We start from the raw sequence: 15044 nt of genomic DNA on the forward strand, positions 1-15044 counted from the left end.
AGATAACGGCGCAGGATACAGCCGGTATATGGCTGACCTGCTGCTGCACACGTTCCCGGCAATATTAATTACTATTCCCCCTCCAGGCCGCCATGGATAGTGGAGAATGAAATAATTCGGCTTCCAGCAATTGCCGAAAGCCAAATTATGTTTTAAAAGTAACTTCAGCGCCGTCTTCTGACGGCGCTGAAGTTACTCCCTGTGTCTGCTATAGCCGTAGTAATTCCTACTACGGCCTATGGTGGCGCCGGCTGTGCCCAAATCTCCTGCGCTGGTTTCAGCGTGTTCGTGCCCAAAAACTAACTAATGGCGTAAGCTTGTTTGCATTTGTAGCACTAATAGCTGATTTTTGTTGGTATGAAGGACATATGAACCACCCGATCGCTACTGCCATGTGGGGAAAAAGGGTATTCTTCCCTGCCAGACCATCTCACTGCTGGAGTGCCAGGTCAATGTCTTCAGGTCAATGAGTGTCCAATCACTTTGTGAGGTGTGGCCATTTCCTGTTTGCACAGGAAGTGATCAGAAATGCCTGCTTCTGGTGCCATGTGCAGCGACACTTCAGGGAAAGGGTAGAGATGGTCAATGATCTGTATATCATTCCAAATGTATGCGGTTTGAAAATAGACCAATCAAATATTGCTTCTGTGTGGCATTTTATTGGTCCGTTTTCAAGCTTCAGAAATTGGCATTCAGTTGTGTTCATCTCATTGTATAAGTATTAGAAGCGTTACGGGTCCAATATGTATCCTGTCACGTGTGGGGGGGTTATTTTTATCATCGTCCTATATTCATACTGGTCATGCCAGGCTCTGTATTCCTGCAGCAGGATTGGGGACTCTCGGGGTTAATTACTGATCGGCTGGAATTGAATGCTGCGTACACACGATGCGATTTCCCGCTTGATGGACGGAATCGATCGTTTATTTTCGGAATGTCCAATCGGCTCTCTATCGATACAGCGATCGATTTTGCACACTTAACGTTAGAAAACCGACTGCTGTATCGATCAAGAGCCGATCGGAGATGTTGAAAATAATCGATCGACCAGTCGATAGATCGGGAAATCACATCGTGCGTACCCAGCATAAGGAACGTCTTATGTTGCAGTGGCCAGCCCCCAGCTTGGCATCCACCAGTTAGGCAACGGCTGCCAAGCTGGAGGGCGGGTCGCGGAAACGCAGATGGGAGTGGGCGGAAGTTTGAGGCCGGTTTCACGCCAGCATCCAGCGTTTTGATTGTGGTACAATTGGACAATCGCATCGCAACGCAGTGCTAAAAACAGGCTTTGTAGATGTCAGTGGTAATGAGCCTACATGTAATTCTTGGCAGCGCTCACTTACTGTGGCGAAAATACGCACTGCAAGCAAGTGTATTGAAAGAACTTGGTTCCGCGCATGCGCACCGCAATGTGAACGCAAACATTTTTTTTATATCTGCAGTGCCGTTGATTTACAGGATGTCCGGTTAACGCACATCACCGCGGATGTTGACCCGTATTGCGCTGTTGCTTTGGCGACAGATGCAATACTTCCGCTGCACCGCACAGGCAGGAAATGTCTTATAGACGTTTATTGCTTTACACGCTGGAAAAACGGGTAACGCAACAAAAACGCGCAAGTGTTAAGGGGGCCTAAAGGAAACCTGTCAGGGATGCGTTGCTGAGAGGGGCGGAGCAGTCACGTGACTGAATGACAGCCGATCAGGTAAGTAACTCTTTAACCACTACAGGACCCTATTAATGGACCAATGGACATTTTAAAACATCCCTTCTCACCACCGCTACCATTAACAATCGCGAACCCTCCCCCCCCCCCCCCCCCCCCCTTTTCGCCCAGCACGCTCAACATCGGGGCCTGCAGGGCCATGATTGGTGAAAGGGAAGAATCCTTCCCTGAACCAATCAGAGTGCCCGTAAGGCAAAGATCATGGCTTCAAGGCAATGAACTTTGCTGTGACAGCACTGTCCTGTTGAAAGAATTTAGTGTGAGGACTTCTAGTGGTCAAAAAAAAAAAAATACACGCAAAAATAAAAAAATACACCACATTAAATTTTATACACATTTTGTACATTATACATAAAATTAAAATAAATTAATACCTCCTCCCCCCCCCCCTAAATAGTTACGTTAGGGACTCTGCTTTTTCACCATGTGTGGCATGAGGGTATATTACTGTAATTGCATATATGGGCTTGCAATAAGTGACTGATGCCAAGCTGAATAAAATGCACCTTTAATTCCAAATAAAATATTGTCACCATACGTTGTACTAGGGACATAGTTTAAACATTGTAATAACAGGGACAAATGGGTAAATACGTGGGTTTTATTCACAGTAGCACGTTTTATTTTAAAACTGTAATGGCCAAAAACTGAGAAATAATGCATTTTTTTCCTTTTTTTTTCCACATTATTCCTGTTAAAATGCATTTACAGTAAAATAATTCTTAGTAAAAGGTACCACCCAAAGAAAGCTTAATTGGTGGCGAAAAAACAACAAGAAGACAAGTAGGGATAAAGTTATTGGTGAATGCCATGGAGGAGCGCTGACAGGTGAAAATTGCTCTGGTCCGTTAAAAATCCTTGGGGGTGAAGTGGTTAATAAAGATTCCTTTCTTTAAAGCCGTAGGATCAGCCATACTATTCCAGGGAAAAAAACCACATATATAAGTAGATAAATACTTGATCTACTTACATAACACATGTATTGTACTGTCCAAGTTTTGATTTCAGTGAATGTTATATAGTAAATGACGAGAATTCTGTTCCTTGTGGGGGCCATGTCTTTTGCCCACAGTAAAGGCTAACTCGTGATGTCATTTCTGCCCTTTACTTTTTTTCTGGTCTCCTCCAATCGCTGAATCGCCTCAGCCTTGCTTGTAAACACAAGTGAGTAGGGGATCAGGTTTCAGATAAGCAGCAGGCAGGGAAATAAATGGAAGAGGAGGAATATATTATAGATAAAAAGAACCTCCAGCATGCAATTCTATGGCACCGACTACTAAAGAGCCAGTGCTCCTAAGGTATATGATAACTCCAAATCATAACAGCAGAAAGCGTTTTGAAAGTTTTGAATGCAGGATTAGCATCTTTATCACTTAATACACTTTTTATGGTGATGATACCGCTTTAAAGAACACCTGCACAACTACTGCGGTGTGTACAATACTTTTACGCGCGCTGTTTGCCTTTTATTCATGCAAGTGACCAATGCCACAAATCTTGAGGTTACTGAAGGGTTAAAATGCAAGATAATAAACTAGTGAAAACCATTTGGAAGCTGCCATCTTGTTTGATAAAATCATGCAAGGATCGCCTGACTTGTGTGTCTGTTGGCTTTGCAGATGTCCAAACCGGATGTGTTATCCATAATGGAAAATGCAGAAGAGCCGTTCGGACAAGAGAACAGCCAGGCCAGAGCCAGCCGCGTGGAAAGTAAGGATTTCTCTTCTAAACAGCCAGAATCTTTACCAAACAGGGAACTTTGAACTATGTCCTTGTGAAATTTCCTAAACAGAACAAGTTAGCTTGTCTACAGCACAGACTCCAAATTCCACAGGAACCTGAAGAGAGAGAAGTATATGGAGCCTTTATCTCCTTTTAAACAATACTAGTTGCCTGGCAGCCCTGCTGATCTTCTGCCTCTATTACTTTTAGCCGTAGCCCCTGAACAAGCATGCAGCAGATCAGGTGCTCTGACTGAAGTCAGACTGGATTAGCTGCATGCTTGTTTCAGGTGTGTGATTCAGACAATACTGCAGCCATACAGATCAGCAGGACAGCCAGGTAACTGGTATTGTTTAAAAGGAAATAAATATGGCAACCTCCATATCACTCTCACTTCAGGTGTCGTTTAAAGCAGTGTTTCTCAACATTTTATTGGTATGTACCCCTTTTAAAACCCTGTAGTCACCAAGTACCCCCTAGCATAGTAAACATTATCACAAGTACCCCTTGACAAATATATATTTAATCGTAGTACATGATAATTGGTTCTGAACAATTTCCAAGCATTTACTATTGCATTTAATTAGCTAAAATACTAATTTGATGTTGCTTAAATCAGATTAATCATTTTCTAAAACTCTAAATTTGTTATTCTTGGTTAAGTATATCAAGCCTGAGTACCCCCTGAAACTATCAGAAGTACCCCCTGGGGTACGCGTACCACACGTTGAGAACCTATGGTTTAAAGGACCACGATCACGAAAAATCGTAAAATTCTAAATACATGTAAACATAGACAAATAAGAAGTACATTTCTTCCAGAGTAAAATGAGCCATAAATTACTTCTCTCCTATGTTGCTGTCACTTACAGTAGGTTGTAGAATATTGACAGTACTGACAGGTTTTGGACAAGTCCATTTCCTCATGGGGGATTCTCAGCCTTTTTTGTTTAAAAAAAAAGAAACTCTCTGAAAAAGATTTATACAAAGATGCTGCCCAGCCTCCCTGCCATTCATTAAGTGATTTTGAGAATAAAGAAAGCCTTGAGAATCCCCCATGAGGAGATGGGCTAGTCCAAACCCTGTCGGTTCTGTCAGATTTTTACTGCCTACTGTAAAGGTGCCCATACACTAACGCGATTTCCCGTCGATAGGCATCAGATTTGATCACTGTGATCGAATCTGCTGTGAAATCGATAACGCAAGCGTGGACTGATCGACCGATTTTCAATCTGAAATAGATCGATTCTGTCGATCTGCCCGGGTGGAAAATTTTGCTTGATTGCCAGTGGGTCGGAAGTGCGTTGTCAGCGGCGTTCGATACAGCGACGACCGACGCCTAGCGGTAGCAATACATCACCTGACCGGCCGGCGCGGGTCCCCGATGCCTGTCACTTCCTGTCCCGTCCTGTGAAAAAGCGAAGTCCAAGCAGTAGAGGGCGCTGTACTGTTTGGACTTTCTGCTTGTGACAGGACAGGAAGTGATGGGAAGATGGAGGAGGACGCTGGCAGAAATGAGACTGCGGGGACCCGGGGGATCAGGCCAGCGGACAGGTAATGTATTGCGGCTGGCCGGAGGAGTACACAGGCAGAGGCAGGTGGCAGTTCCACAGGGTGTGAATCCATTTCGTGTGTGCAGTGTATGGGCAGCCAATAGATCCCTCTCTGATCAGATTCCATCAGAGAAGGATCTATCTGTTGGTCGATCTGGTGGTAATCGATCAGTGTGTGGCAGCCTTAAAGGGGGAACCTAAACGGTGACGGATATGGATTTTTCCTTTTAAAATAATACAAGTTGCCTGACTCTCCTGCTGATCCTGTGTCTCTAATACTTTCATCCACAGCCCCTGAACAAGCATGCAGATCAGGTAACTGAAGTCTGACTAGATTAGCTGCATGCTTGTTTCAGGTGTGTGATTCAGCCACTACTGCAGCCAAAGAGATCAGCAGGGCTGCCAGGCAACTGGTATTGTTTAAACGGAAACATCCACATCCCTCTCAGTTAAGGTTCCCTTTCGGTGACAGGAACATGTGAGAAAAGTAATTTATGGCTCATTTTACTTTCTTTTCTTGTATATGATTACATGTATTTTATGATTTTCGCAATAACGGTCCTCTGAAGTGATCCTGCTGTGAGCTTGTGCTGCACAAACTGAACATGTAGTGAATGACATCATCAAAACCTGCCTTCAATGCACTTCAGTAGGGCGGGTTGAGAGGACAAAAGAAGGGCGGGTTTCCTCCTGACACTCTTAGCAAAAGTAAGGGCTTTTATAACGAAGAAACGCAATCGCGCTGCAATGCCGGGATTAGCCGGATGTAAGATGTTTACGCTTCCAACTGCAGTAGAAATGCGGCCAGTGTTCAATAAACCACAGAACTATGCGTACATACAATTGGATATGACAGTGTCCAGAGAAATACCTATCATCCTGTGCCAGTAATTGGAGCCCCCAAGCTCCCAGCTCCACCCAGGGCCATCATGTGCCAGTAATTGGAGCCCCAAGCTCCCAGCTCCACCCAGGGCCATCATGTGCCAGTAGGTGGAGCCCCAAGCACCCAGCTCCACCCAGGGCCATCATGTGCCAGTAGGTGGAGCCCCAAGCTCCCAGCTCCACCCAGGGCCATCATGTGCCAGTAATTGGAGCCCCAAGCTCCCAGCTCCACCCAGGGCCATCATGTGGCAGTAATTGGAGCCCCAAGCTCCCAGCTCCACCCAGGGCCATCATCTGCCAGTAATTGGAGCCTCAAGCTCCCAGCTCCACCCAGGGCCATCATGTGCAAGTAACTGGAGCCCCAAGCTCCCAGCTCCACCCAGGGCCATCATATGCCAGTAGGTGGAGCCCCAAGCTCCCAGCTCCACCCAGGGCCATCATGTGCCAGTAGGTGGAGCCCCAAGCTCCCAGCTCCACCCAGGGCCATCATGTGCCAGTAATTGGAGCCCCAAGCTCCCAGCTCCACCCAGGGCCATCATGTGCCAGTAATTGGAGCCTCAAGCTCCCAGCTCCACCCAGGGCCATCATGTGCCAGTAGGTGGAGCCCCAAGCTCCCAGCTCCACCCAGGGCCATCATGTGCCAGTAATTGGAGCCTCAAGCTCCCAGCTCCACCCAGGGCCATCATGTGCCAGTAGGTGGAGCCCCAAGCTCCCAGCTCCACCCAGGGCCATCATGTGCCAGTAATTGGAGCCCTAAGCTCCCAGCTCCACCCAGGGCCATCATGTGCCAGTAATTGGAGCCCCAAGCTCCCAGCTCCACCCAGGGCCATCATGTGCCAGTAATTGGAGCCCCAAGCTCCCAGCTCCACCCAGGGCCATCATGTGCCAGTAGGTGGAGCCCCAAGCTCCCAGCTCCACCCAGGGCCATCCTGTGCCAGTAGGTGGAGCTCCCAGCTCCACCCAGGGCCATCATGTGCCAGTAATTGGAGCCCCAAGCTCCCAGCTCCACCCAGGGCCATCATGTGCCAGTAATTGGAGCCCCAAGCTTCCAGCTCCACCCAGGGCCATCATGTGCCAGTAATTGGAGCCCTAAGCTCCCAGCTCCACCCAGGGGCATCATGTGCCAGTAGGTGAAGCCCCAAGCTCCCAGCTCCACCCAGGGCCATCATGTGCCAGTAGGTGGAGCCCCAAGCTCCCAGCTCCACCCAGGGCCATCATGTGCCAGTAATTGGAGCCCCAAGCTCCCAGCTCCACCCAGGGCCATCATATGCCAGTAGGTGGAGCCCCAAGCTCCCAGCTCCACCCAGGGCCATCATGTGCCAGTAGGTGGAGCCCCAAGCTCCCAGCTCCACCCAGGGCCATCATGTGCCAGTAATTGGAGCCCCAAGCTCCCAGCTCCACCCAGGGCCATCATATGCCAGTAATTGGAGCCCCAAGCTCCCAGCTCCACCCAGGGCCATCATGTGCCAGTAGGTGGAGCCCCAAGCTCCCAGCTCCACCCAGGGCCATCATGTGCCAGTAATTGGAGCCCCAAGCTCCCAGCTCCACCCAGGGCCATCATGTGCCAGTAATTGGAGCCCCAAGCTCCCAGCTCCACCCAGGGCCATCATGTGCCAGTAGGTGGAGCCCCAAGCTCCCAGCTCCACCCAGGGCCATCCTGTGCCAGTAGGTGGAGCTCCAAGCTCCCAGCTCCACCCCAGTAGGTGGGGCTTTTTTCAATGCATGAATAGTGGTATACAGTAATTCAGTGATTCAGCAGTGGCTGGATAGTGTGTAGCGGCTGGATGGTGTAATGGGTAAGGGCTCTGCCTCTGACACAGGAGACCAGGGTACGAATCTCGGCTCTGCCTGTTCAGTAAGCCAGCACCTATTCAGTAGGAGACCTTGGGCAAGTCTCCCTAACACTGCTACTGCCTATAGAGCACGTCCCAGTGGCTGCAGCTCTGGCGCTTTGAGTCCGCCAGGAGAAAAGCGCGATATAAATGTTCTGTTTGTTTGTAATTAAAGAAAAATAAAAAACCAAACCTTCACTCCACTTCTTGAGTTATCGGTAAAACTGTTATAAGTACCGGTTTGTAAACCCTTTTTCAGTGAAAATTAATTTCTACTGTAAAATCTGCTTAAACAGAGATTCTTGCTTCATAACTGTTTTTGCATTGTGATGTTATTACAAAATGTCTGTTTCAGTTTTGTTTCTTTGCAATTGTAATTACTTGCACTTGCATCTAATAGCTAACGTTAGAAGCACTGTGGAAGGCCAGTGTTTACATATACAAATAAGTAAGCAAGCTGACATAATAATTTTCATCAATCCTAGCAATATATAGAGCTTAACTGGAAGCATTTTGTTTATTTCACACCAAAAGCGGTATAGAAAGAAAATGGAATACTTACCTCCACAATGGTCATCCCCTGGATAGTCCTGAGGCTTCCTCCATCCTTCCCGACCCCACCGATCTGGTGTTGGAACCCTCAATGTATTCAATAAGAACTTAGCGAATCCTGTCCGTGTACGAGTGCTGCCGCACTGCACGCCGACAATTATGGCCTGCGCAGTGGTGTGGAGCCGCTCGTGCACGGAGGAAAAGAACGTACATGAGCGGATCCATGCTATCGCGCAAGCATGGGCCATACTTGTACACGGATGGGAACATGGCTACGAGGAAGAGGAGGATCCCAGCGAGCACCGGTGGGGTGCAGGAGGATCGGAGAAGCCTCATCCAGAGGACTCCCTCTACTGCGTACATGTCAAACTCCGGCCCATGGGCCAAATCTGGCTCTCAAACCCATTAAATTTGGCCCTCCAGTGGCTTCCCCACTTTGCATTATGTTTGGACCACTCTAGCCCACCAGGGAAGCTATATGGGGGAGGGAGGGGAAAAGCACTAAACACTAGGGAACTGTATAGGGGAGGGAAGAGAGCCACTAGACACCAGGGAACTACGTAGTGGTTGGAGGGGGGGGGGGGGTGCGGCGTTCAACACCTGGGAACTTTTATAAGAGAGGAGAGTGGCCAGTAGAGGTTTTCCCACGACTAGGTCCCAGTGTACAATTTTGTCCCACTTTGTATTTGTTTGACACCCCTGCTCTACTGTGATTAGTATTTCACTTTTCTTTTTTAGTTCGTGAAAGGTTTGCTTTAAATGTTTTTGTTTTCTCATGACATTGTTTGCTTTCATGTACCTGCAATGAGCTTCTCCCTCATAACGTGTTATTTTCTGTTAAGTTTCAGAATGTTGGACCAGCGGAAGACCAGAGGAACCCAGATCTTTTGCTCCACTTGTGGGAAAGGTTCCCGAAGACCAGTCTGCTTCACAAAACGTGCAAGCCGCACTTATCGTTAATGAGATCGAAGGCCAAGAGAACAGCTGGAGAGAGAAAAACGTTCACCCGCTAATGCCAACTGAGCCGGCATGCCAAGCAGACAGGGGTTCAGTTGAATATGGCTTCCTCACCGAACAAGCTTCAGCAACAAACCTGCCTCTCCTAGAGAAGACCAGCGGACAAGAGGACATTGTTGAACAAGCAGCACAAGGAGCAAAGATTACTGAGACGGAAGAGGACGATAGCACACCACCTGTGCACCATGCGGGTCCCTCAGGGCCAGGCAGTTTCGGAAAACCAGAAAAAGGAGATGCAGTCATTTCTAGACCTCACGGATGGTCTAACATTAGCCAGCACAGCAAAACGTTAGAGAATAACCGAAGAAAAGAAAACGGGCCTGCGGAACAGCCAAACCAGAGGTTCTGGGGCCTTTTCCAGTGCTCTTTCTGCAATTTTGTTTTCCAGGATCTCTCTGAACTTCTTCAGCACCAAGAGACCCATAACCAGGAGAAGTTCCAGGGCATTGGAAACGAAGTGTCCCGTCCTGAGCCTCATCAACAGCAACAGGCTGTGCTGGAGTGGAGGAGATACCGTTGCATAGTGTGCGACAAGACTTTTTGCAAGCAGTCTTCTCTGGTCACTCACTTGCGCATACATACCGGTGAGAAGCCATTTTCCTGTCACGTATGTAGGAGGAAATTCAACCAGCGAACAAGTCTCACTGTCCACTTGCGAACCCATACCGGGGAGGCACCATTTCCCTGCAACAAGTGTAACAGGAGCTTCCGACAACAGTCCAATCTCACGCATCACTTGAAGAGTCACCAGAGGTCTTCTGACGATAACGGGGCAGAGTGGAGCGAGGAAAACACAGCCCCTGGCATCCCGTTCATGTATCTGATCTCTGAAGCCGAAGACGCCAACAGCGAGGTTTGGGGCAGCAAGGTCCCCTTCATTAAAGGTGATAAGGGTGAAGATACTTCCTCCTGTAAGAGACCTTACGTCTGTGGTCACTGCTTTAAACGATTTACTCATCAGTCCAACCTCCTGGTCCACCAACGTATTCATACCGGAGACAGATCGTACCGCTGTCAAGAGTGCGGCAAGCATTTTACGCGGCGGACGAGCTTGATGGTCCACCTTCGAGGCCATACTGGAGAAATGCCCTATTCTTGCATGCAGTGTGGCAAGAGCTTTCGGCAACAGTCAAACCTTCTCTACCATATGAAGAGCCATGCAATACAGATTGAACCAAAAGTGGACATGTCTGTAGAGAATGAACCAATTGGAAAACTGTCTGGCCAGCTCATTGGGCCCTCTGGACAGTATGTAGAGCGTGAAAATCCACAGATGGTAAACAGTGTTGGAGTAAGAGTTGAAGAAAACCAAGTGAGAGCCTATCAGTGTACCCAATGCACAAAATGGTTCCCCAGCTCTCACAGCCTCTTTCTGCATCAAAAGCTTCATGTGGAACAGTCCGGCGCGATCATGCATTGTAGAGAAATACAAGTCCCATGCCCCATTAATAGGGGCCTTCCACATACGTACACTGAGAACATGCTGTCACCTCGCCAAGAGCATGGTGGCTATCCACCGCAACCTTTTAAGCTGCCGCCCCGAACAGAAGGCAATAGCGTCACAGGGATGCTGAACAGTCTAGAGTCTAACCTCATCCCGCAACCAGGACATAGCTCTGGTTTTCAGAGAGTAGCTAGCCAGACTCCTGAGACAGTTCCCGTCAAAGGACCTTACCACGTCTTAGGAAGAGGTCGGCCAAGAAAAGTAACCTTGTTAGGGCAAGCACAAGGTCCTTCAGGTTCCTTGTTGGGTGGGAAGGCTCTGCACAAGTGTTGGAAGTGCCCTCGATATTTTAACAACAAGTCAAACTTAATCGTACATTTGCGTATTCACACGGGAGAAAAACCATTCCAGTGTTGGCTGTGTGAGAAGAGATTTAGACAACAGTCAAATTTGATTCAACACCTCAAGAATCATGAGGACGTCCTCGGAGACGATCTGATACCTCGCCCAAGGAAGAGTCTCAATAAAGATCATTCAAATGGAAAGCCCTTTCACGGCCTGGGCTCTCTTCAGTCCCCAACCACATCTCAGCCACGGCTGGGATTCCTTCCGTTTGATGGAAATTCAGTACATCACAATGGACAGCTCTATGAGGCTCCTCAAACGATACACCTAAGTGATCTAGCATCTAGCGCAGATTGCATGCCCGATAATGTAAGCCCTGAGACGTCACCACCGTCCGCTGATAGGACATACAAATGCAGCAGCTGCTTCAAAACCTTTAATCATAAATCCAACCTCCTAGTCCATGAGCGCATTCACTCAGGAGATAAGACTTACCGCTGCCTGGAGTGTGGAAAGCATTTCAGCCAGCGAACCAGCCTTATGGTACATCTAAGGACTCATACGGGCGAGATGCCTTACTCCTGCCTGCAGTGCCGGAGACGTTTTAGGCAACAGTCCAACCTACTTTATCACATAAAGACAAATACACTTCAAGGTCAGCTCAATTGTACACCAGAAAACATGCCAAATTCACCCGCAACCCCTAGACTAGAACCAGTTGTCGAAGCTAGCATGAGTTCCAACATGGAGCCTGGCGCTGTTCCTCCACCTTGGATGCATCTGGAAGCCAGTCCTAAGAATAGTTCCAGCCCCATTCCACTACTGGATGGCGCAAAAGGGGAATACCACTGCCCTGCCTGTGACAAGGTTTTTACTCACCAGTCCAATCTTTTGGTTCACCAGCGGATCCACTCCGGAGAACGCACATACCACTGCCACGAGTGCAACCGTCAGTTCAGCCAACGCACCAGCCTGATGATTCACCTGCGTACTCATACTGGGGAAATGCCCTACGCATGCCAGTGTTGTGGTAAGCGGTTTCGCCAGCAGTCAAACCTCTTGTACCATTTGAAAAGCCACGTAGGGCAGGGGATAGCTATGGATGCCAACCAGACCGCAGAATATGCCATTCCCAGAGCAAGGGGACGCCCTCGAAAATCAGAGTTAAATGATATCATAAGGGAAAAACGAGAATCGCCTCGCGGCAAGCGTACGTACAAGTGCACGGAATGCCCAAGGCGCTACAACCTCATGTCTAATCTGGTTGCCCACCAGAAGTCACATGATTTGCAGCCTCTGTACAGCTGTGTGGAATGTGGAGATAGCTTCCTCCATCAAGGTTATCTCTCTGTCCACAAGAAGCAACACTCCAAGGTAGCGGCTCCTCACCATGGGGTGCAGTACTGCTGGAGACCAAACCATGAGTTAATGGACCCCCAAAGCCCAGATATAGACCCAGAGAGAAGTGCGGTATACACACCGCAGGAAAAGTAATGAAAAAAATGATCTGACTGCTAAGCATACGGTAGGCCAAACACAATGGACTGTGAGCAATACTTCACCTTAGTAGACCTCTCCAAAATTGTGTTCTGTTGATGCTACCTTCGGACGTGTTCTTTGCTTTTGAGGTAGTAGTTGAACCGCCTGGTTGCTATCGCTGGTATCCAACTTACGCGTAAAATTGTCTGTGTGTGTTATAGTATAACGATGATGGACATTACATACTACAGTACAGAAATCTACACCATCTCTGAAAAGTGGTGGCTTCATACAGAGACTTGAAAGGACCACCAGTGGTAGAAGCCTTCTACAGTTCAGTCATGTATTGCCATGAATGGCCCTAATTCTAGGCCATGGTGTTAAGCAAAGCCCTGTAGGCAAACCCATTGTTTAGGTTTGGATGAAGGCGAACTATCACAATAAGTGGAATGATACCTCTGCTATCTCGTTCTCCCAGCTACAAATGGCTTCCCCATTGATTGGCTGTTACTTTTCCACCAGGACACCCTTCTAGACTAACCGTATCTTAAGCCTGTAGATGCCAAAGTGCTCGACACAATCCTAACTCTAAGAGAGACCTCCAAATCTGCCTAGACGGCAGCTGATCATTGTGGGCAACTCGCTGAGAATGGAACAGCGGCAATTTAGACTTAATCCTCTGTCTTTATGTTCCATACAAAGAAAAGAACATAAAATTGTATTATTAGATCGGATGTCCCCAAGTAGAGAGTATTTGTGTATTATACAGCAAATTCATGGAGAACCATGTGATCGTTTTGAGCAGGTGATTGAATTGTAAGTCTGGCTGACTGGTCACAGCTGTGGTCAGGTCTCAGTTCTGCTTCCTGTGAAAGACATGGTTGCATCCAGTCTGAGACTAAGGGCTGGGCCACACTATGCCGGACCATCCAGAGTGGGTAGTGTGCGTGGCGTGCTGTACCTGCTCAGCTAAAGGGAACCCGAGGTGAGAGTGTTATGGAAGCTGCCATTTTTATTTCCTTGTAAACAATGCCAGTTGCCTGGCATAAGTAGTGAGTCTGAGTCAAAACCCTGTAACAAGCATATGGCTAATTCATTAAAAACTGAGTCAGAGTATCTGATCTGCTGCATGCTTGTTAAGGGTCTATGGCTAAAGTATTAGAGGCCGAGGATCAGCAGGACAGCCAGGCAACTGGTATTCTTTAAAAAGAAATAAATATGGCAGCCTCCATATACCTCTCACCTGAGGCTCCCTTTAAATCTGTCAGAGGTGCTCACAAGGTCTACGGGGTGGAAGTGCAGATATGGCAATATGTCAGCTATCTGCTGATTATCGTAGGAAGTGCACTTAGTGTGACCTGCCCCCTACAAATAAGTCACCTGATTAAATTGATCACATGCTTCTCTAAGAATTCTCCTTCAGGAGAACTTCTGTAGAATAAGGTGATGATTTCTATACCATAGTTTATTTTCACAAGAACAGAAAGCACTTGAAGGGGTGCTAGAACTATCCTAGCACCCCAGCTCAGCTTGTATGCAAACCAGTCTCTCCGCTTGTGTGGAGCCAGTGACCTCACCGGGGTAAAGAGTCACCATCTGGTGCTGGTTCCAAAGTTGGTAATGAATGGATGTCCTTGGTTTCACCTCATGTCACAATATGGCTTCCTATATATTCTGTAGGTGCCTGTTACAGTTAAAAGGGATGGTCCGCTTTGAAAGCCAGAGTGACTCCCTGCCTCAGACCCTGCACTGGCATGATAGCACAAGCCTTGTCTGACTACGGATTCAATAATATCGGTCTCTTAGATATAACCTGTGCCTCTAGACCTTTTCTGATGTCTGAAGTGTTTGGCTGCAGTATGAGGTCTTCTCTGTAGGTGGTGCTATTGAGGACATTTTAAAATCAGGGGTTTCGGTTTCTGAGCCTGTGTGAGGCTGGAACGTCTAGCTGTACAAAATGGCCTCTTGCGTGGGTTCTAAGGATGATTTAAAGTGAAGGAACACTTTAACCAGAACCGGTCACAAATATGCATCTGTAGTTCTCTGAATCTCTGCTCTGAAACTCATCCGACAGGGAAGTTTTACCAGCCTGGTAAACAGTATCTGTTTGTCCTGTGATTTGACTGTACATGTTTCCCCAGTCTGTAATTCTCCTCAGAAACTAGAAGCAGCAGAATAACGCCTGATTATTGCACCGCCTGAGTTCAGGCCTTGTAATTCCTCAACACTCCACCTCTTGGTAAATGGCGCATAAGGAGGAACTCTAGACTCCTATAAAATAATCCCGTATTATACCAGATTCTCCTCTGTTCACTTTAAATCCTAAAAAATAAAGCATGGTTGCATATACCGTAAATGCTTAAATAGTTCTGCAAATCTTGATTGGGAGGGATTGCTGCTGTGTATGAGTATTAAGAAACTCAAAATAACATTTTTGCTCTAAAACATTAAACACACCTTAATGTATTATGTCCCTCTCTGCTCCCCCCCC

At 47.6% G+C, this 15044-nt stretch overlaps 1 protein-coding gene across 1 annotated transcript in view; it reads left to right on the forward strand.

The window, feature by feature from the left end:
* LOC137521984 (zinc finger protein 585A-like) overlaps nucleotides 1–13287 on the forward strand; it is a 30557-nt gene extending 17270 nt beyond the window's left edge. Inside the window, exons 2-3 of the mRNA XM_068241969.1 lie at nucleotides 3347–3437; nucleotides 9111–13287. Of these exons, the coding sequence (XP_068098070.1) occupies nucleotides 3347–3437; nucleotides 9111–12568 (3549 nt within the window). The 3' untranslated portion in view covers nucleotides 12569–13287. The remainder of the gene's footprint in view (nucleotides 1–3346; nucleotides 3438–9110) is intronic.
* Nucleotides 13288–15044: the final 1757 nt, after the last annotated feature.

This window comes from Hyperolius riggenbachi, chromosome 6, assembly GCF_040937935.1.
Source record: "Hyperolius riggenbachi isolate aHypRig1 chromosome 6, aHypRig1.pri, whole genome shotgun sequence".
Lineage (NCBI taxonomy): Eukaryota > Metazoa > Chordata > Amphibia > Anura > Hyperoliidae > Hyperolius > Hyperolius riggenbachi.